Genomic DNA, 19,024 nt, shown 5'->3' on the forward strand with positions numbered 1-19,024 from the left:
TCTAAATAAATTGAGGAATAGATTCCACACAGTTTTGTAAAACACACACTTTTCATAATCCAGAATTTTGAAGAAAGTTTTTATCTAGAAATAGATTATTTTATTAATTCACTTACTAAAAAGCAAATTTCTGGGTGGTTCTCTGGCAAATGTCCAGTTGCAGATAATGCAGTGTGGTACTATAATAACTCCAGAGAGAAAAGTCACTGGATGAGGAAGAGGGTTGCTTGGGCTGGTTGTGATAGAATTGGTCTGCTACCTCTTCAACTTTAAGATACATTTAACCTATGTATCAGAAGAGTTCATTGTAAAAGCCAGTGCTAAAAAGATACTAAAAGAAATAAAACCTAATTCTTATCCATCATGGGAAAATCAATTTTATATTAGTTCTGAGACCACATTAAATTTTAATCCTAGGTTAGATGTTCTCCAAATATAGCCTAACCCACAGTTAACCTAAAAGAAAATGAGTTCTTAATCTTTCTTTCATTTTGCAAAATTACTTCATTGATTCATTCATTACACAAACATTTGTTGAACATCGTTTACGTGTCAGGCACTATGTTATTATTATATGCTGGAACAATAACTAGAAGATTACATAATTTGACATAATTTATTTCCTTTAACTGCACTGTTCCCTCCAATAACCCTAGCAGATTAGATGCACTAAAAACCTTTTAGTTTTAATAACAATGTCAAGTAGGTGTCATTTAATAGTCAAGGAAAAAATGAACTGCCCAGATGGGAAGTGACATAGATGCAAAACAAACCAAACCCTGTCATCTTTCTTCCACCCCCACTGAGTAATAGTACATCTATTTCCCAAACCAAAACCCTGGGCCACATGGTTTCAGAAGGGAATTTTTCTCTTTTGTGAATTCGTGTGAAAGGTTTTAAAGCAATACTAGATTAAATTTCATTTACTCATTCTTTTGGTTAAGCACCTTATTGAAAAGAAAAAGAAATTACATAAAAATTTGGATTGTCCAAGAACATCTGGAACATGTGGCCACCATATTTACCCACCACAACTTTGTGAATATTTAAACTTTCTTTCTCTGCCCCAGTTTTTCAGGCTTTTCTCAAACCTTCTGCTCTCCTCTCCACCTTTTTCTTCTTCTTTTTATCTCCATGTTTCTTGTCTTTTCACTACTCAGCTTTTTTTCATGTATTTTTAATCATGCATCTTAGTTTTTACTATTTGTCTACCCTGACACACTTCAAAATGTACAGTTTAGCAAAATAACCAATTTCTGCCTCATTTAATCAGATGTAAAGATTAGAGTAGGAACAAGGGCTGTTCTTTCTTGGTCTGTCCCCAGTCCTGGTATTGTTTCTTCTGGCTTAGCTAACTCTGAGGAGAAGGCATGCAAACATGTACTTCATGCTCCCCAGAGAGTCTGTAGATGAAAACGTCAAAATTGTTGGAAAGGGTTTGATTTACCTCCTCTTACCTTTCTATTTTCCTCTCCAGATATTTTCTGTGTTTGCATTGAGCCAGGTATTCTAGTGGAAATGTGTGGAGATACAAACCACCATCAATCACATTCACCCCTTTCTTATAATGACTGTTTCCTCTTTGATTTCCTCACATTGAGTGGAAAACTGTTTTCCAGCAAAGCCAAGCTTGGGGACAGAGGGAGAGTTTAGGGTACAAGAGAAAGGGGGAAGCAAATCAGGAGAAAGGGACTGGGGATCTGTGAAATAATTCTGCACCAAGGCTGAACTGACAAGCAAACTTGAAGGAGAAGCTACCGTAGAATGATAAAATTTTAATGGATTTCAGGCAGAAATGCTTCTATTCTAAACAGCTTTAGAAAACAGAAGAAATGTTATTGACAGCTATTTCAGGACAATTTTTAGATGGTTCCAGTATTGAGTTATATTTTAAAGATGTAATAAACGTATTGAGTTGTTTTGTTTTTCTCTCCAGGTTTGCAACACAACTACAGACAGGAAACACGCCGACATCTTCTTAGAGAAGTGTGTCACTGAGTCGATAATGAACATTGTGAGCGGCTTCTTTAATTCTCCTTTCTCAGACAACAGTACCAGCCTCCAGGTAATTTAAACAAGTACAAATGCATTCTGTTGCAAAGAATTTATTAATATTTTATTTGAGTAAGAAAAAAGTTTGATCTGGTCAGAAAGTTATTTCCTGCACTTCTGATGAACACTCTTATGTTATTTACTATTATGTCCCTTTTGGAGTTTACCAAATATTATTTTAAATTGAAAAGACTCCCATCTTCAAATTGAATTATCTTTTCTCTCTCTCTAAGCAGAATAAGAACTTTTATATCTGTTTGTTGACTGTTTGCCAAGTGTTGAAATAATGGCATGATTCTTTAAATGGATAGGCATTTTGACCCTTATAGTTCTACTTTAGCAATTTATCCTAAAAGAATTAGCAGAAGTTTTATATATTAAGAATTTCATCCAAGTATTTATAATACTAAAAAATTGACACCAATCATAAATGTCCACAAATGGAAGAAAAGCTAAATAAAACATATGGTATTATCTATCTGTAGGATGGCAGATTATATAGCAATGAAGTGGTTTTTGTGGGTGTGAAACAAATGGTGAGAATTTGAATTGGTCCCTCTTATTATAGTATTGAATTTAAGTCTACTTAATTTATCAAGTCATGTTCATGCCCTGATTTTTTATATACTTGTATCTATCAATAAACATTGTGATACTTGGAAAAAAAATCATGTTTTAAAGGAAAAATTGATGACTTAAGAAAATAAGCATGAAGTGGTATTAGGCCACAGAATTGCATTATAGTAGCATTCAAAGTTGTTTGTGTAAAGAACAGAAAAACCAGGAAGTAAATATCTTCAAAATATTGATACTGTTTATCTCTACATTGTAGGATTAGTGATGATTTTTATTTTTATTGTTTCCGAATATCCTACAGGAACTGTGTACTACTCTTATAAAATATCATTTTGATTATACTTTCTTTAGGGAGAAATTTTAAACTATTAGATAGAACCATATGAAAATGTTTTTGTAGTTTAAAATGCTTGTCTCTTCTACTTACCCATCATATGAAACCAAAACAAACTAACAAACTCAGAAACATCTGCTTTATTTATACTTGGGAATAAACAAAGGATTATAAAAGATATACTTAAATTCATGTCATTGGCTTCAAGAAATGGTATCGTTTTCTGGTTAAGAATATAATTATCAATAAAATGCAAATAATCAGTTTTCTATGGTGTCTGGCATGGTGCCTATCATGAAGTGGGTACATAATGTTTGTTGAATGAGATATTTATTAAATGGCACTGGAACTCAAACGACTGTATTGTATTTTATTTTGGTGAACCTTTCTGATAATGCATAGATATTGCATCAGTAGTGTTGATGGTTTATTTGCCTGCTTTCTGTTTTCAGACACATCAGCCAGTTTTTATTCAGCTGCTGCAATCTGCCTTCAGGATTTACAATTGCACCTGGCCAAACCCGGCACAGAAAGCCTCGGTGGAATCTTGTATCAGAACTTTGGCTGAAGTGGGTAAGCCATGGTTTGGGTTTTACTTATTTTTACATTTCTTGAAGAAAATGGGCTTTTGGCTAATAGGCAATATAAGCAGCTTCCCAATTTACAACTTAATTATAAAACAGGTATGGTTTCTATAAAGCTGAAGAGCAGTGATCAGCAAATGATTCTGAATGTTGCATACTTTTCGGGAGGGGAATATAATTATTATATTTCAAAATTTAAATTTAATATTATTGCATATGACACTTTAATATTATAGCTCAGTAAGAATTTACAGGAATGATTTTAGTTAATTGTTATCTCAGATTTTATTATGGAATTGCCTTGTCTATTAAGTTGCTGGACTTACTGATACCTTCATATGGCATAGGACTTTGAGAGTTTTTTAGTTTTCTGATTTTGTTTGAAATCCATCAGTATTTCTTGAGGGCCTATTATATATAGAAGGCTTCAGAAATTTGACAGGCAGGAAGATTATTGCTAAAGAAAGGTTAGTATATTCTAGAAGAGTTTCTTATAGATTCCTCTTTTTCTTTGTCTGCGAGAAGGATAATTAGGGCCATTTTACCAAGGGCAAAGGGGAGTGGGGAGAAGAAATACAGATGTGCTGGACTTAAAAAAAAAAAGAGCTCGATCATTCTCTCAACTAACGGTGGTTTTGCAGGCATTGGGAAGGGCAGTGTATAGTGTGTTTTATTATCATTGTCATCATCACTGTTAACATTTATTGAGCACTTACCTTGTGCAATGCTAAGCAATTTGCACGCATTATCTCATTTCATCCTTAGATAGGTTCTTTGATTATTTACATTGTGTGGTTAACTTGGCCAGGGTTATAGTGTCTGCTCAGTAGATACGTGTTAAATGAGTAAATGGCTTAACTAATTAATGACCATTGTCATTAATGTTTTTAGTCTTTCTTCCCTGTCTATAATTTGACTTAAGTGATTTTATATTAACAAAATTTAGTGATGGCCCTGATTTTAATTAGAATACATTGAAAAGCAGTTATAACCCAAGAGGATCAATTGAAAATTATTAGAACTAATAGACTAGTAATATACAATTCACCAAGGTAATTAATTATAATTAACTATTATACTAAATGAATTTTCTGTATACCAAAAGGAAACACAGAACATGATGTGAAAAAGATATCATTCACAATGGCAATGAAAATATTAAACACATAAGAGTAAGCTTAAGAAATATGGTAATAAAATTATGCTATATTGAGGGATATAAAAGATTTTGATAAATGGAGAAATATATAATTTCTGGATTGGAAAATTCAATTGATAAAGATGCTGGTTCTCCTCAAATAAAGTAATAACTTTAATGCTCCCACACCTGGAACCCTCCTGCATACACACTGTCCTCACCTCACAGCCCGCTTGACTTGGACACGACATGCTGGACTACACCTCACAACGATGCTGTCCTCTTGTAGCTTGGCCTCTGACACTCTTCTATGGATATATTCTCCTCACCTCCTGTCTTAGTCTGCTTTGCGCTGCTATAATGGAATACCTGGGACTGGGTGATGTATAAAGAACAGAGATTTATTTCTTGCAGTTCTGGAGGCTAATACAAGGTCGAGGGGCTGACATCTGTCAAGGATCTCCTTGCTGCATCATCCCATGGCAGAAGGCAGAAGGCAGTAAGGCAAGGGGTGGGGGAAACCATGCGCACAAGATGAAGGGGGCTGAACTCATCCTTTTATCAGAAACCCAATCCCGCCATAACTGACTTACTCCTGTGTTAACAGCATTAATCCATTCATGAGGGCAGAGCCCTCATGGCTGAATCACCTCTTCCAGCTCCCATCACTGTTGCGCTGGGGATTAAGTTTCCAACACAGTAACTTGGGGGGACGCTTCAAACCATAGCAGCTCTCTTGGGCTCAACTGTCTAGATCAGGCGGCTGTTCTGTGAGGATGACCTCTTCACCCTGCTTGGCCTCAAACTCTCTATCCTGGCTCATTCCTTTGCACGCATACGCTCCTCACCTTTAACATCCTGAGCCAGGCTGTCCCCCGGCCTAAATGCCCTTCTTACCCCTCTCCAGTTCTGATTCTCCACACCAGGCGGCCCTCCCATGCAGACCTCCCACAGCTTTTGGGCCCTAACACTCCCCACGGCTCCTTTTCTCACCTTACCCAGCACTGACATTTATTTTTCCCTGCTCCTCCTAAAGGTGTTTAGGACTGAACGATTTGGGAGGCAAAGGGAAGAGATATAGGAAGAGAAAGAGGCCACAGTATGTATTGTGTTAAAAATAAGGGATGCAGAAGAGAGTCTAATTTTTACTTTAAAAAGATGCACATAGCAAAATATCCAGAACAATATAAATAAAATATTAACATTAGTTATCCCTGAGTGGTGGGATGATAGATCAATCTGGTTCTCTTATTCATGCTTTTATGTAATTTCTGAGTTTTTATTAATATATCATTTTCAAGTTGTAATAAAGCAACAGTAAAAATGTTTTCATTTGGACTGAATCAGTTAGGAAATACATTAACAATTAAAAGATAAAATCCAAAGGACAAGCAAAGAAATAAGATGGTGTTAATTTTTGCATAGGAATACATTGCCTTAGCTGCCAAGTATATGTCTGTATTTTACATTTTCTCCTCTTCTTCCTTTTTCCTCCCTCCTTCTCCTCCCCTCCTCCTTTCCCTACCATCCCTTCCCTCCTCCTCCCCCTCCCTCAGTTTTTAGCAAATGCAATGGGAGAAAATACCTGTTAGTCCTACACAGAGCATAGGGGGCATGCTGTCTATAATACTTAAAAATTGAGAGATGAAGAACTTCGAGCCACAAGTGAGATTCCATGTTGTGCTTGCTGCCTGAATTCTGACTTCAGTGGTGTGCATTGTGTAGTCAAATCCGTTCTTGCGTAGCAGGAGAGCAGAGCTTTGGGGTTTAAAATAGTCACTGAAACGATATTAGCCTAAATATATCTTTTATTTCTAAGTTATAAGATTTCATTTCCTGCCATTTCCTATACTGGCCAGAATCTTATGATTTAACAGGATATTTTAGTTTCTTTTTGTATGCTTTAAAGACATGAGTGATAGGAAAGAAGTCTAAAAAATAATTATAGCTAAATCTATAATCAAGATAGGTGAAAAGTGATGTTTCTGTGTAAAATCTCAGTACTATATTTGTGGGAAGACATGTTTCCTTCGTCTTCCTTGCTGGTCCCTCCATCTGAGCAGTTACTAAGCTCTGGAAGCTCAATCCCACCCTCCCTCTGCATTGCTCCCTACCATTCCCGCACCCACTCTTCGAAGCCTTGTTTAACCCTTCATTATTTTCTTCTTGGACCACTGCAGGAAATCAATGTTTTCTCCTGTCTTTCCTCACTTAAATAAGTCTGCTAGCAGAATAATCTTCCTGAAGTGGAATTCTCTCTATTGTTTAAAAACATCAATGCCAAAGTCCCCAACCTTTGCTGCTGTATCCTTTTGTCTCACAAACTAAGTCTGGGTTCCTCGCTGTGACATGTGTGGCCTCCATGTCACAGCCCTTCCCTTTCTGTTCTTGTCACACACTGGTTCCCACACACACCCAGCATGACAGCAACCTGAACTGTGCCCCGTGCACTGCTCACACTGTGACTTTCTCTCCTTCCTACAGTTTCCCCCATTGCCACCTCTCAGCATCTTGTCCCTTACTCAAAGTTCTTTAGGGTCAAATTCCTCCATCAAAGCCATCCTTCCTCCCCCCAAATCCAGATCTGAATTCTCCCCCATTTGCCCGCTTAAACCTTTCTCATGGTCTTCCTCTAATCCTAACTTACATCATCACAAGTACTATTCTTATTGCCCCTATAAGATTTTGAGGGAAAACAAAATGAGGTAGCTGTCAAAAAGAAATTAATATAAAGCTATTACTTAGGACGATGGTGAAAAGCAGGTTCTGTGCTGTGTTGATTAGACTGCATGCTTTGTCGATTGTTGGTGAATGGGTCACAGAAAAACATAGAACCGAAGTGAAACGCATTCACAAGTGAACACTCGTGACAGTAAAGGGATCTAAAACCACCTCGCCTGAGTCATGATTGAAAACATGAAATATTTAGATAAAGAAATATTCCTCTGAGGAAGAACATAATAATTACCTTCAAACATTTGAAGGTGAGCCATGGGCTTCTTTCACAGGGATGTGATTATAACTACCATAATATATGGCAGCCGCAAGAGGCAGATTTCTGTCCTACTTTAAAAAATAACTATTTTACAATAAGTACTCTTTTAAAACCTTAAGGATCACAATTGATTCTTCCTTTTCATTCACTCCCATTAAACACAACAGCAGATTCTGTTGGCCCCACTTCCAAAATACATCTTTTTCTCTTTCTCTTGTGTGCCCCCCTTGTCCAAATCTCCCATCAATAGACTGGAGTACAGGGAGTCTCTTACTGAATTCCCCACTGCAATCCATCCCCTGCACAGCAGTTAGAGCGATCTTAAAATGTAAATCGGAGCATATCACTCACCCACTGAAAACTATCCATAGCACTTAAAATTTGTACTCCTTCCCAGGGCTTACAAAGAGTTTAACCATCTGAGCTTCATCTAGTCCTGCCTTTTCCCCATCACCTCCCTGGCTCTGCTCCACCCACACTGGCCCTCTTTCTGTGTCTCTCATCTGCATCAAGCCTTTTTCTCACCTTAGGGCATTTGCATGTGCTGTTCCTTCCATTTGGACACTCTTATCCCAGATTGTCACTTGCTGGTTTCCTCCTATCAATCAGATCTCAGTTTGAAATGTAAGCAAGTGCTCAGTGACATGTTCCAGAACACTCCACATAGAGTGTCTCAGTTTCTTCTTGCCCCTTTTCATATCATACGATTTTATTTTCCTCTTAGCACTTATCATCATTTGAAAGCATCTTGTTAATTTGTTTGTTCATTGCTTCTTTTTTGTCTACTTCCCCCTTTAGAATGTAAACTATGAAAACAGGGACTTTGCTTTTTTCACCTCTCAGGCCTGAAAGTGTATGCGGCTGACTAAGCAGGTTAATAAGTGTTTGTTGACTGACAATAATCCATAGGCTGGGTATTTTGAAGATAGTGGAATTTGGGCTTAGACAGTTTAGATAACTTGCCCAATTAATACGTAGTTGAGTTGGGTTTGAAATCCTAGTTTCTCTGAATATGAAGTTTAAGTTTTGTCATGTTTCCTCAGAAGTTCTATGTTAAGAAGCCCTAACATGTAAACTAGAACTATGGCAATTTGGCTCACTGGTGTGAAAAGACAAAATTATAACAAATTCACTTTAAAAGTGTAATTGGCTTTTATTTGCAATTCTAGAATCCCACAGTACCTTGATTGTTTTACAGACAAAAGGGCTGAAGAAAGCAGAAACAGGGAACAAGAATTGGGTTGGTCTTTTCAAAGTTACTTCGCTTATAGGGTTAAGGCAGAGGGGACTTCCTTAGCCTGCCAAACTGGGCCCTTTGATTGGTTGCTGTGAATCTCCTATTTTCACTTTAGAGTTCAGTTTGATTTCTTGGCCAGAGCCTGGCATGAATGACTCCATTTTGGAGTCATTCTGGAGTTTGGTCTGGTTTGCCGGCTCCTAGTGCAGGAGGCTAGTCCAAGTCAACCGCCTCCTGTAAACTTCAGTTAACACTGGGGAGGGATCTGTCTGAAGTTTTACAAAACAGATGCAAAATTATTTGTGTTTCAGCAACTCTTTAAAAATACATAGAGGCACTAAAATTTAACACAATTCAAATATGTAAGGATTTATAATATTAAAGAGAACAAAGGGTATACATATTTAAAATATAACAAAGTCAAGAGTGGACTTTATAAAGCATTTACAAATTGGTAAACACATTGCTGTCAATGCAAATATCAATTATAGTTACATTTACATAACACTTCATGATTTGTAAAGTGCTCTCAAGTACATTAGCTCAACTCATCTATCATTATCAAAAATACTTCATTCTCTTCCTTATTTGTACATCGAATACAAAAGGTAGTAAAAATCAGCCAAAGCACTTACTAAGTCAGCGCTCACCTTGCTGAGAGCAGCAGGCGTTTATTGAGTGAAGTTTGGGGAACTGCATGATATGGACATAATTCTTAGTCCATTTTATAGATAGGGAAATGAGGTTATCAAGGTTAGGCAGCTTGCACAAGGTCACACAGGTAGGCAGAGAGCCAGCCAGGATCTGAACCCCTTCTGCATTGACATGCTAGCAGGCATTTGTGAATCTCTGCTATCACAAATCAGTGTAGACAGACATGTTACATGTTTTACACCTTTAAGATACAAAATATGGATGAAGATGGAAATTTAAGCTGTCCATGAAACAAATACATAGGATTCTCAAATAACTTAAAAAGAAGTGGAGGAGCTAGTGAATTAAGTTATGAAGGGGTTGGGGGAAATAAAGAGTACTTCTTATGTTTTCTCTCTTTTTCCCTTGAAGTTTTTCCCAGAAGTTTGCTACAATTTTATTTATTACCACTAATGTTTTGAGGCTATACACTGTTGCGAATTTACTGTGTCATGTTAAGTTTTTCTGATAAAGCTTCATAGGCTTTTAAAATTGAAGCCATGATCAATTGTGAATTTACCATATATATCAGGTTAGATTTTTCTGATAAAATTTCTTAAGCTTTTAAAGGCTGAGATGCTTTTGAATGATTTGTATCTGTAGAAATTACTGACATTTGCCACCATTGCTACATTTTCTCCTAAGTTATGTAGAATTTGAAATCGATAAGAAGATACAAGTTCTTAAAAGATAATAAATGCAAATTCCTAGGCAAAGTCATTACATGTGAGGGGCCTAACTGAAATGTGTAAAGTACAGATATCTCTATCATTCTCTACCCTCAATAACATAAATTAAGGCTGGTGATGGGAGCAAGTGAGGATGGAGACCTTTGCAATAAATGCATGCATGGTGTTCATTGAGATTTGAGAAATGTTAAGACTATTAAGGCCATGTAAGTTTTTAAATGTGCTTGGTCAATTGCTGTTCCTCAGTTTACTCATTCGTATAAAATACAATCACACATGGTAGAAAGTATAGAACTTGGAGAAAAAGCATCTAAGAATTACTTCCATATTATTTCACTTAAAACAGAATTTTGTTCCATGTGTTTCATAATCTTCAAACTATTTGGGGGGATTAATGTCGGGTACTTTGTTGGCAATACAATCTATTTTCCAAATGGAAATTCTGTAAAATATCTTTCACAAATGGTTTAAATAATGAACATTAATCTTCAAGCCAGTTGTTCCCAAAAAATTTGAGCATATAAAAAATATTAACCCATTGAGAAAAGAAATTCAGTGTATTAAATAAACATATTATACCCATTTTAATCTTTCTAGGATATTGTAGTTGATCATATAAAGAGTTTGACATAATATAGCCCTGTGATTATGGTTTGTAGAAACTCCATTATTTTAAAAAAATTATTATAAATCTTAATCAATTATAAAAGAACAGTATCAAATAAATTTTTTACTTTATTCAACTTCATTCATTCATTTGTTCATTTATTCAAATGATTTATAATGATTCCTCATTATCTGGAATGCATTACTCTAATTTTGGGGAAATGCAGTGTGTCAAACCATATTTCCTGACTTCAGTGAGTTTCCAATACATTGGGGGTAGATATAACATGTACACAAATGACAAAGCAGAATAAAACTGAGTCCTTTATCTGTTATAAATTCTTGGAGCCTGACACAGTGCCTAGAGCACAGTAGGTACTCAATGTATATTTATTAACAGTATCAAATAAATTTTTTACTTTATTCAACTTTATTTATTCATTCATTCATTTGTTCATTTATTCAAACGATTTATAATGATTCCTCATTATCTGGAATGCATTACTCTAATTTTGGGGAAATGCAGTGTGTCAAACCATATTTTCTGACTTCAGTGAGTTTCCAGTACATTGGGGGTAGATATAACATGTACACAAATGACAAATCAGAATAAAACTGAGTCCTTTATCTGTTATAAATTCTTGGAGCCTGACACAGTGCCTAGAGCACAGTAGGTACTCAATGTATATTTATTCCATGAATAAAATAAATTAATGAATACAAATAAATGAATGAATATCCCACTCTTATCACTGGTTATATAATATCACATTGCGTGACTACAATTGACTTAACCCCATTGTTGGACATTTATGTTGTTTTCAGTCATTTCGCACGTGAGACAGAATAAGATAAATACCTAGGAATGGAATTCCTGGGTTATTTTGATTTTGATAGATATTGCCTTCTGTAGAGATTGTTCAGGTTATGCCCCACCAGCAATGTGGGAGAGTATCTTTCTCATTGATAATACAATGTGTTAGATTTTTGCCAATCTTGTATTAATATAGTTTTAGTGTGTGTTTCTTTTTTTATGAGTGAGGGAAAAAACCTTTACATGTGATTGGTATTTCCTTTTCTATTAACTGTCACTTCTTGTGCTTTGCTTATTTTTTCTAATGGTTTTTTTTCTTAATAAGTTGTGTAACCATTTAGATATTAAGGAAAGGAGCTCTTTGCCTATAAGTAACAACATTTTTTTCTTAAGTTGTCATTTGTCATTTGAATTTTTGTTTTTATTTTTTGGCATGCAGAATTTTTTAATTTTCTTTTAGGCTTTTTAGGTTTTCTTTTATCTTCAGGATAGCCTTGATCAATCTGAGATGTTGTTTTTTGAATTCCCAGAGAGAAATTTCCTGGTTTTGGTTTGTTTGTGTTTGTGTTTTTGGTGTTGCTATTAATAATTAAAATTGTGAGCTATCTGGAATATGTTTAGCTGTAGGGTGTAAGGTACAGAATGAACTTTATTTTTTTCCAGGTGATTAGTCAGGTGTGCCAATACTAGTTGTTCAATAACCCATAAAACTTATATGCTTTATTCCATTTAAGGATGAATTGAGGAACCATTCAGTGCCAAACAAGAAAGATGCATTTAATATCTTTAATGTTTTCCTGTTTAAAAACACTAGTGCCTCTGTACAGATTTATCCTGTATACTTAGACATGATACAGAAAAGGTACCATTCTGCCTACATCATTACACCTTTCAGTGCTCCAGCTGTTGCCGTGCTCATGGACCTGTACAGTGGTGCTTGACAACCAACCAGGTTTTCTAATTAATGCTTACACTTTCTGTTGCCTTTTCCTCCTACCTGTCAGTTTATCTATCTAAGCATTTTTCTCCATGGCACCTATCACTGTATTATATGTGTTCTCAGAGATTTCGGTCTGGCAGGTATCATCAGTAATTCCATCTAATTAAAAAATTTCACATAATATGCAATATTTAATGAATAATAATTAGAAATAGATTTTGATTACATCTTAAAATCATGGCAGAGTCTTGTCATATTCAGAGAATTTTTAAGATTTATAAGCCTAATTAGGAGGTTAGCCTAACAGTAAAAATACCTGTGAATAAAGATAGCTCATTTCAGAGAACTAGTTATCTCTAGGAAGAGCTCTACAAAAGATAAATGCATTGATAACAACCCATCCTCTCTCCTATTAGTTTTTTAAGGAGTCCAAATATTTACTCTCTGACAATGTATCCTTCACAAGGTAGTATCTCAATTGCACTCCAACTTGGAAGTGAAATAGGAAGAATTCTTTTTAAAACATTTAAAACTTTAATGTGACCCTTTCTATTAAAGCACACAGTTGCAGTTAATGCTACAGGCCAGAAGAATGGCTGGATGTAGTTAATTCATTAGCTCTTTCTTACTGAGAGGTGGAAGGTGTGGGGAATGGCCAACAGTTAATCCCAAGAATATGTCGTAGTTCAAATTTTGACATCCTATGTATACCAGAATTTTTAAATCTTAATAAAAGTAATCTAAGTTTGGATTTGTTTTTGTTGCATTTGAAAAATATTGTTCTAGTTATTAATGTTCTAGTAAGTGAAATAATAAATTCTTTTCTTTCTTTAGTCACAATTTTCTTTTCCGCTTTTTTTCCTGCTTTAATTTTTAAGTAAAAGAAAGCTAAATAATCATTGTCAATATTGGTTTCAGATTATATTTATACTATTTGGACAGCATGGAGAATCTATTTCAGACCATGTCTTTAGAGATATTCAAGTTTTTACAATTGCTTGAAAAAACTTTATCATTACCTACACAGTGACTAATTTTAACTCAAATTCTCTTTTCCTCAATTGCGTAGTTAATTTTCTTTTATTGCTTAGAAATTGTGATTTAGCCCTTGGGTAGAGTTTACCTGTAGGCATGGGAAAGTGGTATATTTTACCCTGCTAATTTAGATTGTGCAATTTATGCTAAGAAAGGAGCCTGGATAATACGAATCAAAATTTGGCGGAAACAAAAAACCTTTCAACAGAGTTTGGGATAGTGGAGTCTTTTCAATCTGATTTGTTTGTCTGTGGTGCTGGCTATGGAGAAATATGTAGTGGCAACAGCTTACAGAAGAATCTGGGGTGGGTGAGATTTTCCTGAACTCACTAATAAACAGCCTGCTTTCTTGGTAACAGAGGTGCTGCCATTGAACCAAATTTCCACTGGTGTCATTAGAGAAATATTCATTGAGCACTTCTTTGTGTAAGTGATGTTCATAGCAATAACACTTATTTGATGGTCAGTTCTGTCAATGTACCTGATTCCTAAAAGGGGAGATAAATCCCATTCTGCTCCCCATTTGTTTAAACAGCAGTGGAAACTTGTTTGAAATATGTTTTGAGCAACATGAAGGTTTATAATTTTTGTTATTTTTGTTGCTTAGAAAATCACATAGAAGCAATATTTTCTTCTGTTTGATTTTTAAATGTTTAGAGCAAACCCAGCTTATGTGTGAAGAAGCCAGAAAAGCATGAAAGTCTCGCCGGGCTTTGATTATGGTGCAGGATTAACTATTTATAAAACCATGGGCTGCTTGGCAGTGTTGAGGCTGGCTGTCCTTTGGATGGGACAGAAACGCAATTTGCACTGCTGTGTGTGAAGGACATAAACAGACATTGCATGCTTTGGAAAAGGGAAACTTACCATGAATATTAGGAAAACATTCACTAGGCAAATCTGGACAATGGTGAAATTGATTGTTTAAGGTTGCTTGTAGTAGCTATCATAATTCCTGTAAAACTTCAGGTTGAGTTCTTGTTTAAATTGATACCTATTTTTGTGTTGGTAGCAAAAAATGTCTATTTTCTTTCTTTCTCTCTCTTTTTCTCTCCTCTCCCTCTCCCCCCACCCCCCACCTCTCTTTCTCTCAAATGGTCCTCCTGTCTCAGCCTCCAGAGTAGCTGGAACTACAGGTGCGTGCCACCATGCCCAGCTAATTTTTCTGTGTTCTGTACCGATGGGAGTCTCACTGTGTTGCTCAGGCTGGTCTCGAACTCCTGGCCTCAAGCAGTCCTCTTGGGTAGCTGAGACTTCACAGGCGTGTTGTACCCGGCTAATTGTCTATTTTCAAAGCAGTTTTTAAGTACCTTTTAGCTTTAGAGAATTTTTATCAGTAGAAATAGTACTGTCTATTGATGTTGCTTTCTTTTCATTGTATGAAGCCAGATTATTTATCTGTATCCAATTTCTTTTTATTCCTTTCTTTCTATTTTAATTCATTTAAAATAGTCTTCTGGTGACTATCATTTTAACTTTAAATATGATCCTTATATCTCTGTTTCTTGATTGAACAGCTCTAAATGATGTCTATAAGCTCCACACTGTGAAAAATAAAAAATTAACACATTTCTTGCATTTTTACCTCTTTTTCCCCACTCTATATTCTAATTTTATTGGTTTTCCATTGTTATGATTTGTGATATTTGTATTCTATTTTGAAATATAACTTAAATATTCTCATATAGGTTGATACACATTAAAAATCAATTATCAGAGCTTACAAATTGTCATGTGTAAATATTTTCTGCTGTGTAACTGTTTGAGATAAAAATGTAGTGTTACGACAGTAAAACTTTCCAACTAGAAGAGAATTTCCCCACCGTTACTATCTAATGCGTCTCCTTTCATTTGCTTCCAGCTTTATTTTCTTCTTCAGGTGCACACTCAGTTGCCATAGTTTCTTATATTCATGTTGACGTGTTTTTGGATTCCTGTCTCATTTTTTTTGGAGTGATTTTTTCATAGGGGGTTCAGGGAAAAATTTCTGAGCCTTAACATATTCTAGAATGTTTTTATTTGGGAATCTCATTTGATTTTTAGTTTTGATGGACATAAAATCCTAGTTTCAAAACTTTTTATCTATCTAATCTTTTTTTTCCATTTTTTTTTTTAAATTTCAAAGTATTACGGGGGTACAAATGTTTTTGGTTACAAGGATCGCTTTTGTAATGCTTGAGTCAGGGTTGTAAGTATGCCCGTCACCCAAGTCTATCTAATCTTTAAAGATATTATTTTGTTGTCTTCTGGCATTCAGTGTTAGTGGTGAGAAGTCCGATGTTAGGTTCTTTTTAGGAATCCTCTTTTCTCTTTGGAAGTCCTTGAGGTTTTCTCTGTACAATTGCTATTTGCGTTAATTTCTGTGGCTGGTCGTAACAAATTACCACTGAGTGGCCAACAACAGAAATTTATTGTCTCACAGTCTGGGGGCTAAAAGTCTGAAATCAAGGTGTCAGTAGCACCATGTTGTCTCTGAAGGCTCCAGGGAAGAATCTGTTCCATGCCTTTCTCTTAACTTCTGGAGTTTGCCAAGTATCCTTGGCATTCCTTGGCTTGCAGCTGCCTAAGTCCAGCCTCTGCTCCATCTTCACACGGTGTTCTTCCCTCTGGTGTTTCTCTGTCTCTCCTCCCTTTCTTACAAGGACACCAGTGGAATTGGATTAGGGCCACCCTAATCCAGCATGACCCCAACTTAACTTGATTGCATCTGCAAAGACCCTATTTCAAAAGAAGGTCACATTCACGGGTGTTGATTAGAACTTCAACGTGTAATTTTAGGAGGTACAGTTCAACCCATAACAGCATCCTAAAGTTTTACCGGAATATGGCCTATATGCTCATTTAATTCTCTTTAACACACAGTGGGCCCTTTTAGTTTTGAGACTCACATCTGTCTTCGGCTCAAGGAAATTGTCTTCTATCATTTTCTTAATAATTTTTTCCCTTCCCGTGTGTCTGCTGTTTCTTTCTGGAACTTGTATTTGTTAGATATTTAACTTCCTGGATCGGCCCTCCTCGTTTCATAATCTCTCTGTTTTAGTCTCCCTTTTGATCTTTTATGCTTTATGTTCTAGAGGATTCCTTGACTTCTTTTTCCAGAGTACCAGCTTTGTTCCTACCCTTTCTTTGTCAGCCAGTTTTTGAAATGTTTCTTTATGCAATCATATTTTAATTTCTAAGATGTCTTTCTATTTTTCTGATTTTCTAATTTTTTCAATGTGGTATATACTCAAATTCCCTAGGACAATAATTAAAGTTATTTAAATATTTTTTGCTTTTTCTTGAATTATCTCTGTTTTCACTGGGGTTGGTTATTCTTAATGCTATTGGTTTTCCTTGTGACCCTTGGTGGTGTGTTCATAATTCTGAAGGTCTGTTATGACTGGCACAGGTGGCTAGCATGGGTTTCCAATGCAGTCTTGAGGATCTATTTCTCTCCCTGAATTCTTGTATAAATGACATTGGCTGACCTGGAGTTCTCTGTGAGGGGCTGAACACATGATAGGCAGACTTGCCTTTAGGGTGTGTGTATGTGCATGTGTGTAGCAGAAGACAGGCTGGGAATACCAGCAAGTGCTAAAATACTGGGGGCTTTGTTTGGGGGTTGAAGTTTTGAATATATTTTCTCTCTCTGCTGGAGCTGCCTCTTCCCTCTCTCCCCATTCTGTCCCTTATTTGATGATCTTTGGAGTTACTCCAAGCTCTGTTCTGCTTCTCTGTCAAGTCCTAACACCTTCATTTGGCATTCTCTTCAGTCAGATATTCTACTTTCTTGAGAGAACATTTCCACATTTCTTTGACTTTATCCTCTGGGTAAAAACTGCTGCTGCCAGCTGCTCTGTCTGTGCTAGTCAGAAGAAGGAGGGCCTTAAATTCCCAGCTGTTCAGATGTTATTCTTTAATGAGTTGCCCAGATGATTCCCCATACCCTGTGCGACACTTTGCTTTGGTTGACTATGCACTTGAGAAGACCTTTTCTAACTTCAATCTCTTGTGGGACAGTTTCTTCTCCTCTTTTTCTGAGGGATTGATTCCATCTTCATTCTGTCTTACAAAAATGCCTCAATATTTCTATTTTCTCTGTGACAAGTATTCTCATTTGTCAATGTTTTTGTGATATAGCCTCTTACAATGTAAATTTCTCTGGATCTTGGGAAGAAGGATATGCGCTATGATGTACCAACTTCCAATGCAGACTTTTTACACTCTTCTACTTTTTATTTCCACCCTCAGACGTTTTATTGCTTACAATTTTGTGTGTGCATATGCGTGCACACAAACACTAATTAAATTAATGAATGGATTGACAGAATTTTATCATGTGTTTTCTGTCTGCTTTCTTATTTTCTTTGGCATCTGGGAAAGTACGAATTTGCATGGTTGTTATACAGTGTTTTTCTGTATTGATGCTGTATGAAGTGCATTTCAAACATTAATCATTAAGAAATCAAATAAGTCCTTGAATGTTTAATGAACCCACTTTACTAATTGGTCTTAAGAATTGAAATACTTTCAGGTTAAAAGCTTTTACGGTTATATAAAACAATTTAATGGCAGAGTTTAAAGATTTGATATATTTTTCTTTTTTATTTTATAAAACGATTACAAGAAAAAGGGTGGAAAGTGGGAGACCTTCTGCAAGCTGTGCTTCAGTACTACGAAGTGATGGACTTTCAGGTTAAAAGCTTTTACGGTTATATAAAACAATTTAATGGCAGAGTTTAAAGATTTGATTTATTTTTCTTTTTTATTTTATAGATGGAGTTTTACTCTGTAACCCAGCATGGAGTACAGTGGCACAATTGTAGTTCACTGTAGCCACAAATTCCTGGGCTCAAAGGATTCTTTTGCCTCAGCCTCCCCAGTAGCTGGGACTAGACTGGTACCACTACCATGCCTGGCTAATTTTAAAATATTTTTTTAGAGATGAGGTCTTGCTGTGTTGCCTAGGCCGGTCTTAAACTTCTGACCTCAAGCAATCCTCCTGCCCTAGCCTCCCTAGTAGCTGGGATTACAGGCATAAGCCATTACCCTGGGCCCTAATTTCTTTTATTTTACATGGAATAATTTCTAAAAGATGCTAAATGGCTTTAATTCACTAGATTTATTTTCCTTTGGGAGCATGATAAATCTGAAATTTACTTAAAGCAACCTCGTCCAGTAAGTGTGAGTTTCTAAAGGTTTACTGTTTGTTTACTTGTTTTGGCCAAGGAAACCTAAGGCAGATTATTGCAGCCTATAGTGTCTCTTCTTAGAATATTGTCTTTAAAAAATGCATAAAATTAAAAACCTAGGCCGGGCGCGGTGGCTCATGCACTCTGGGAGGCCGAG

General features: G+C 36.0%; 1 protein-coding gene across 1 annotated transcript in view; it reads left to right on the forward strand.

Moving 5' to 3' along the window:
- Positions 1 to 19,024, forward strand: part of ITPR2 (inositol 1,4,5-trisphosphate receptor, type 2) — a 505,193-nt gene that overhangs the window by 248,500 nt on the left and 237,669 nt on the right. The window contains exons 35-36 of the mRNA XM_012641030.1: positions 1,937 to 2,065; positions 3,415 to 3,535. Of these exons, the coding sequence (XP_012496484.1) occupies positions 1,937 to 2,065; positions 3,415 to 3,535 (250 nt within the window). The remainder of the gene's footprint in view (positions 1 to 1,936; positions 2,066 to 3,414; positions 3,536 to 19,024) is intronic.

The sequence above is a fragment of the Propithecus coquereli genome, unplaced genomic scaffold (assembly GCF_000956105.1).
Source record: "Propithecus coquereli isolate 6110/MARCELLA unplaced genomic scaffold, Pcoq_1.0 Scaffold16, whole genome shotgun sequence".
Taxonomy (NCBI): Eukaryota; Metazoa; Chordata; class Mammalia; order Primates; family Indriidae; genus Propithecus; species Propithecus coquereli.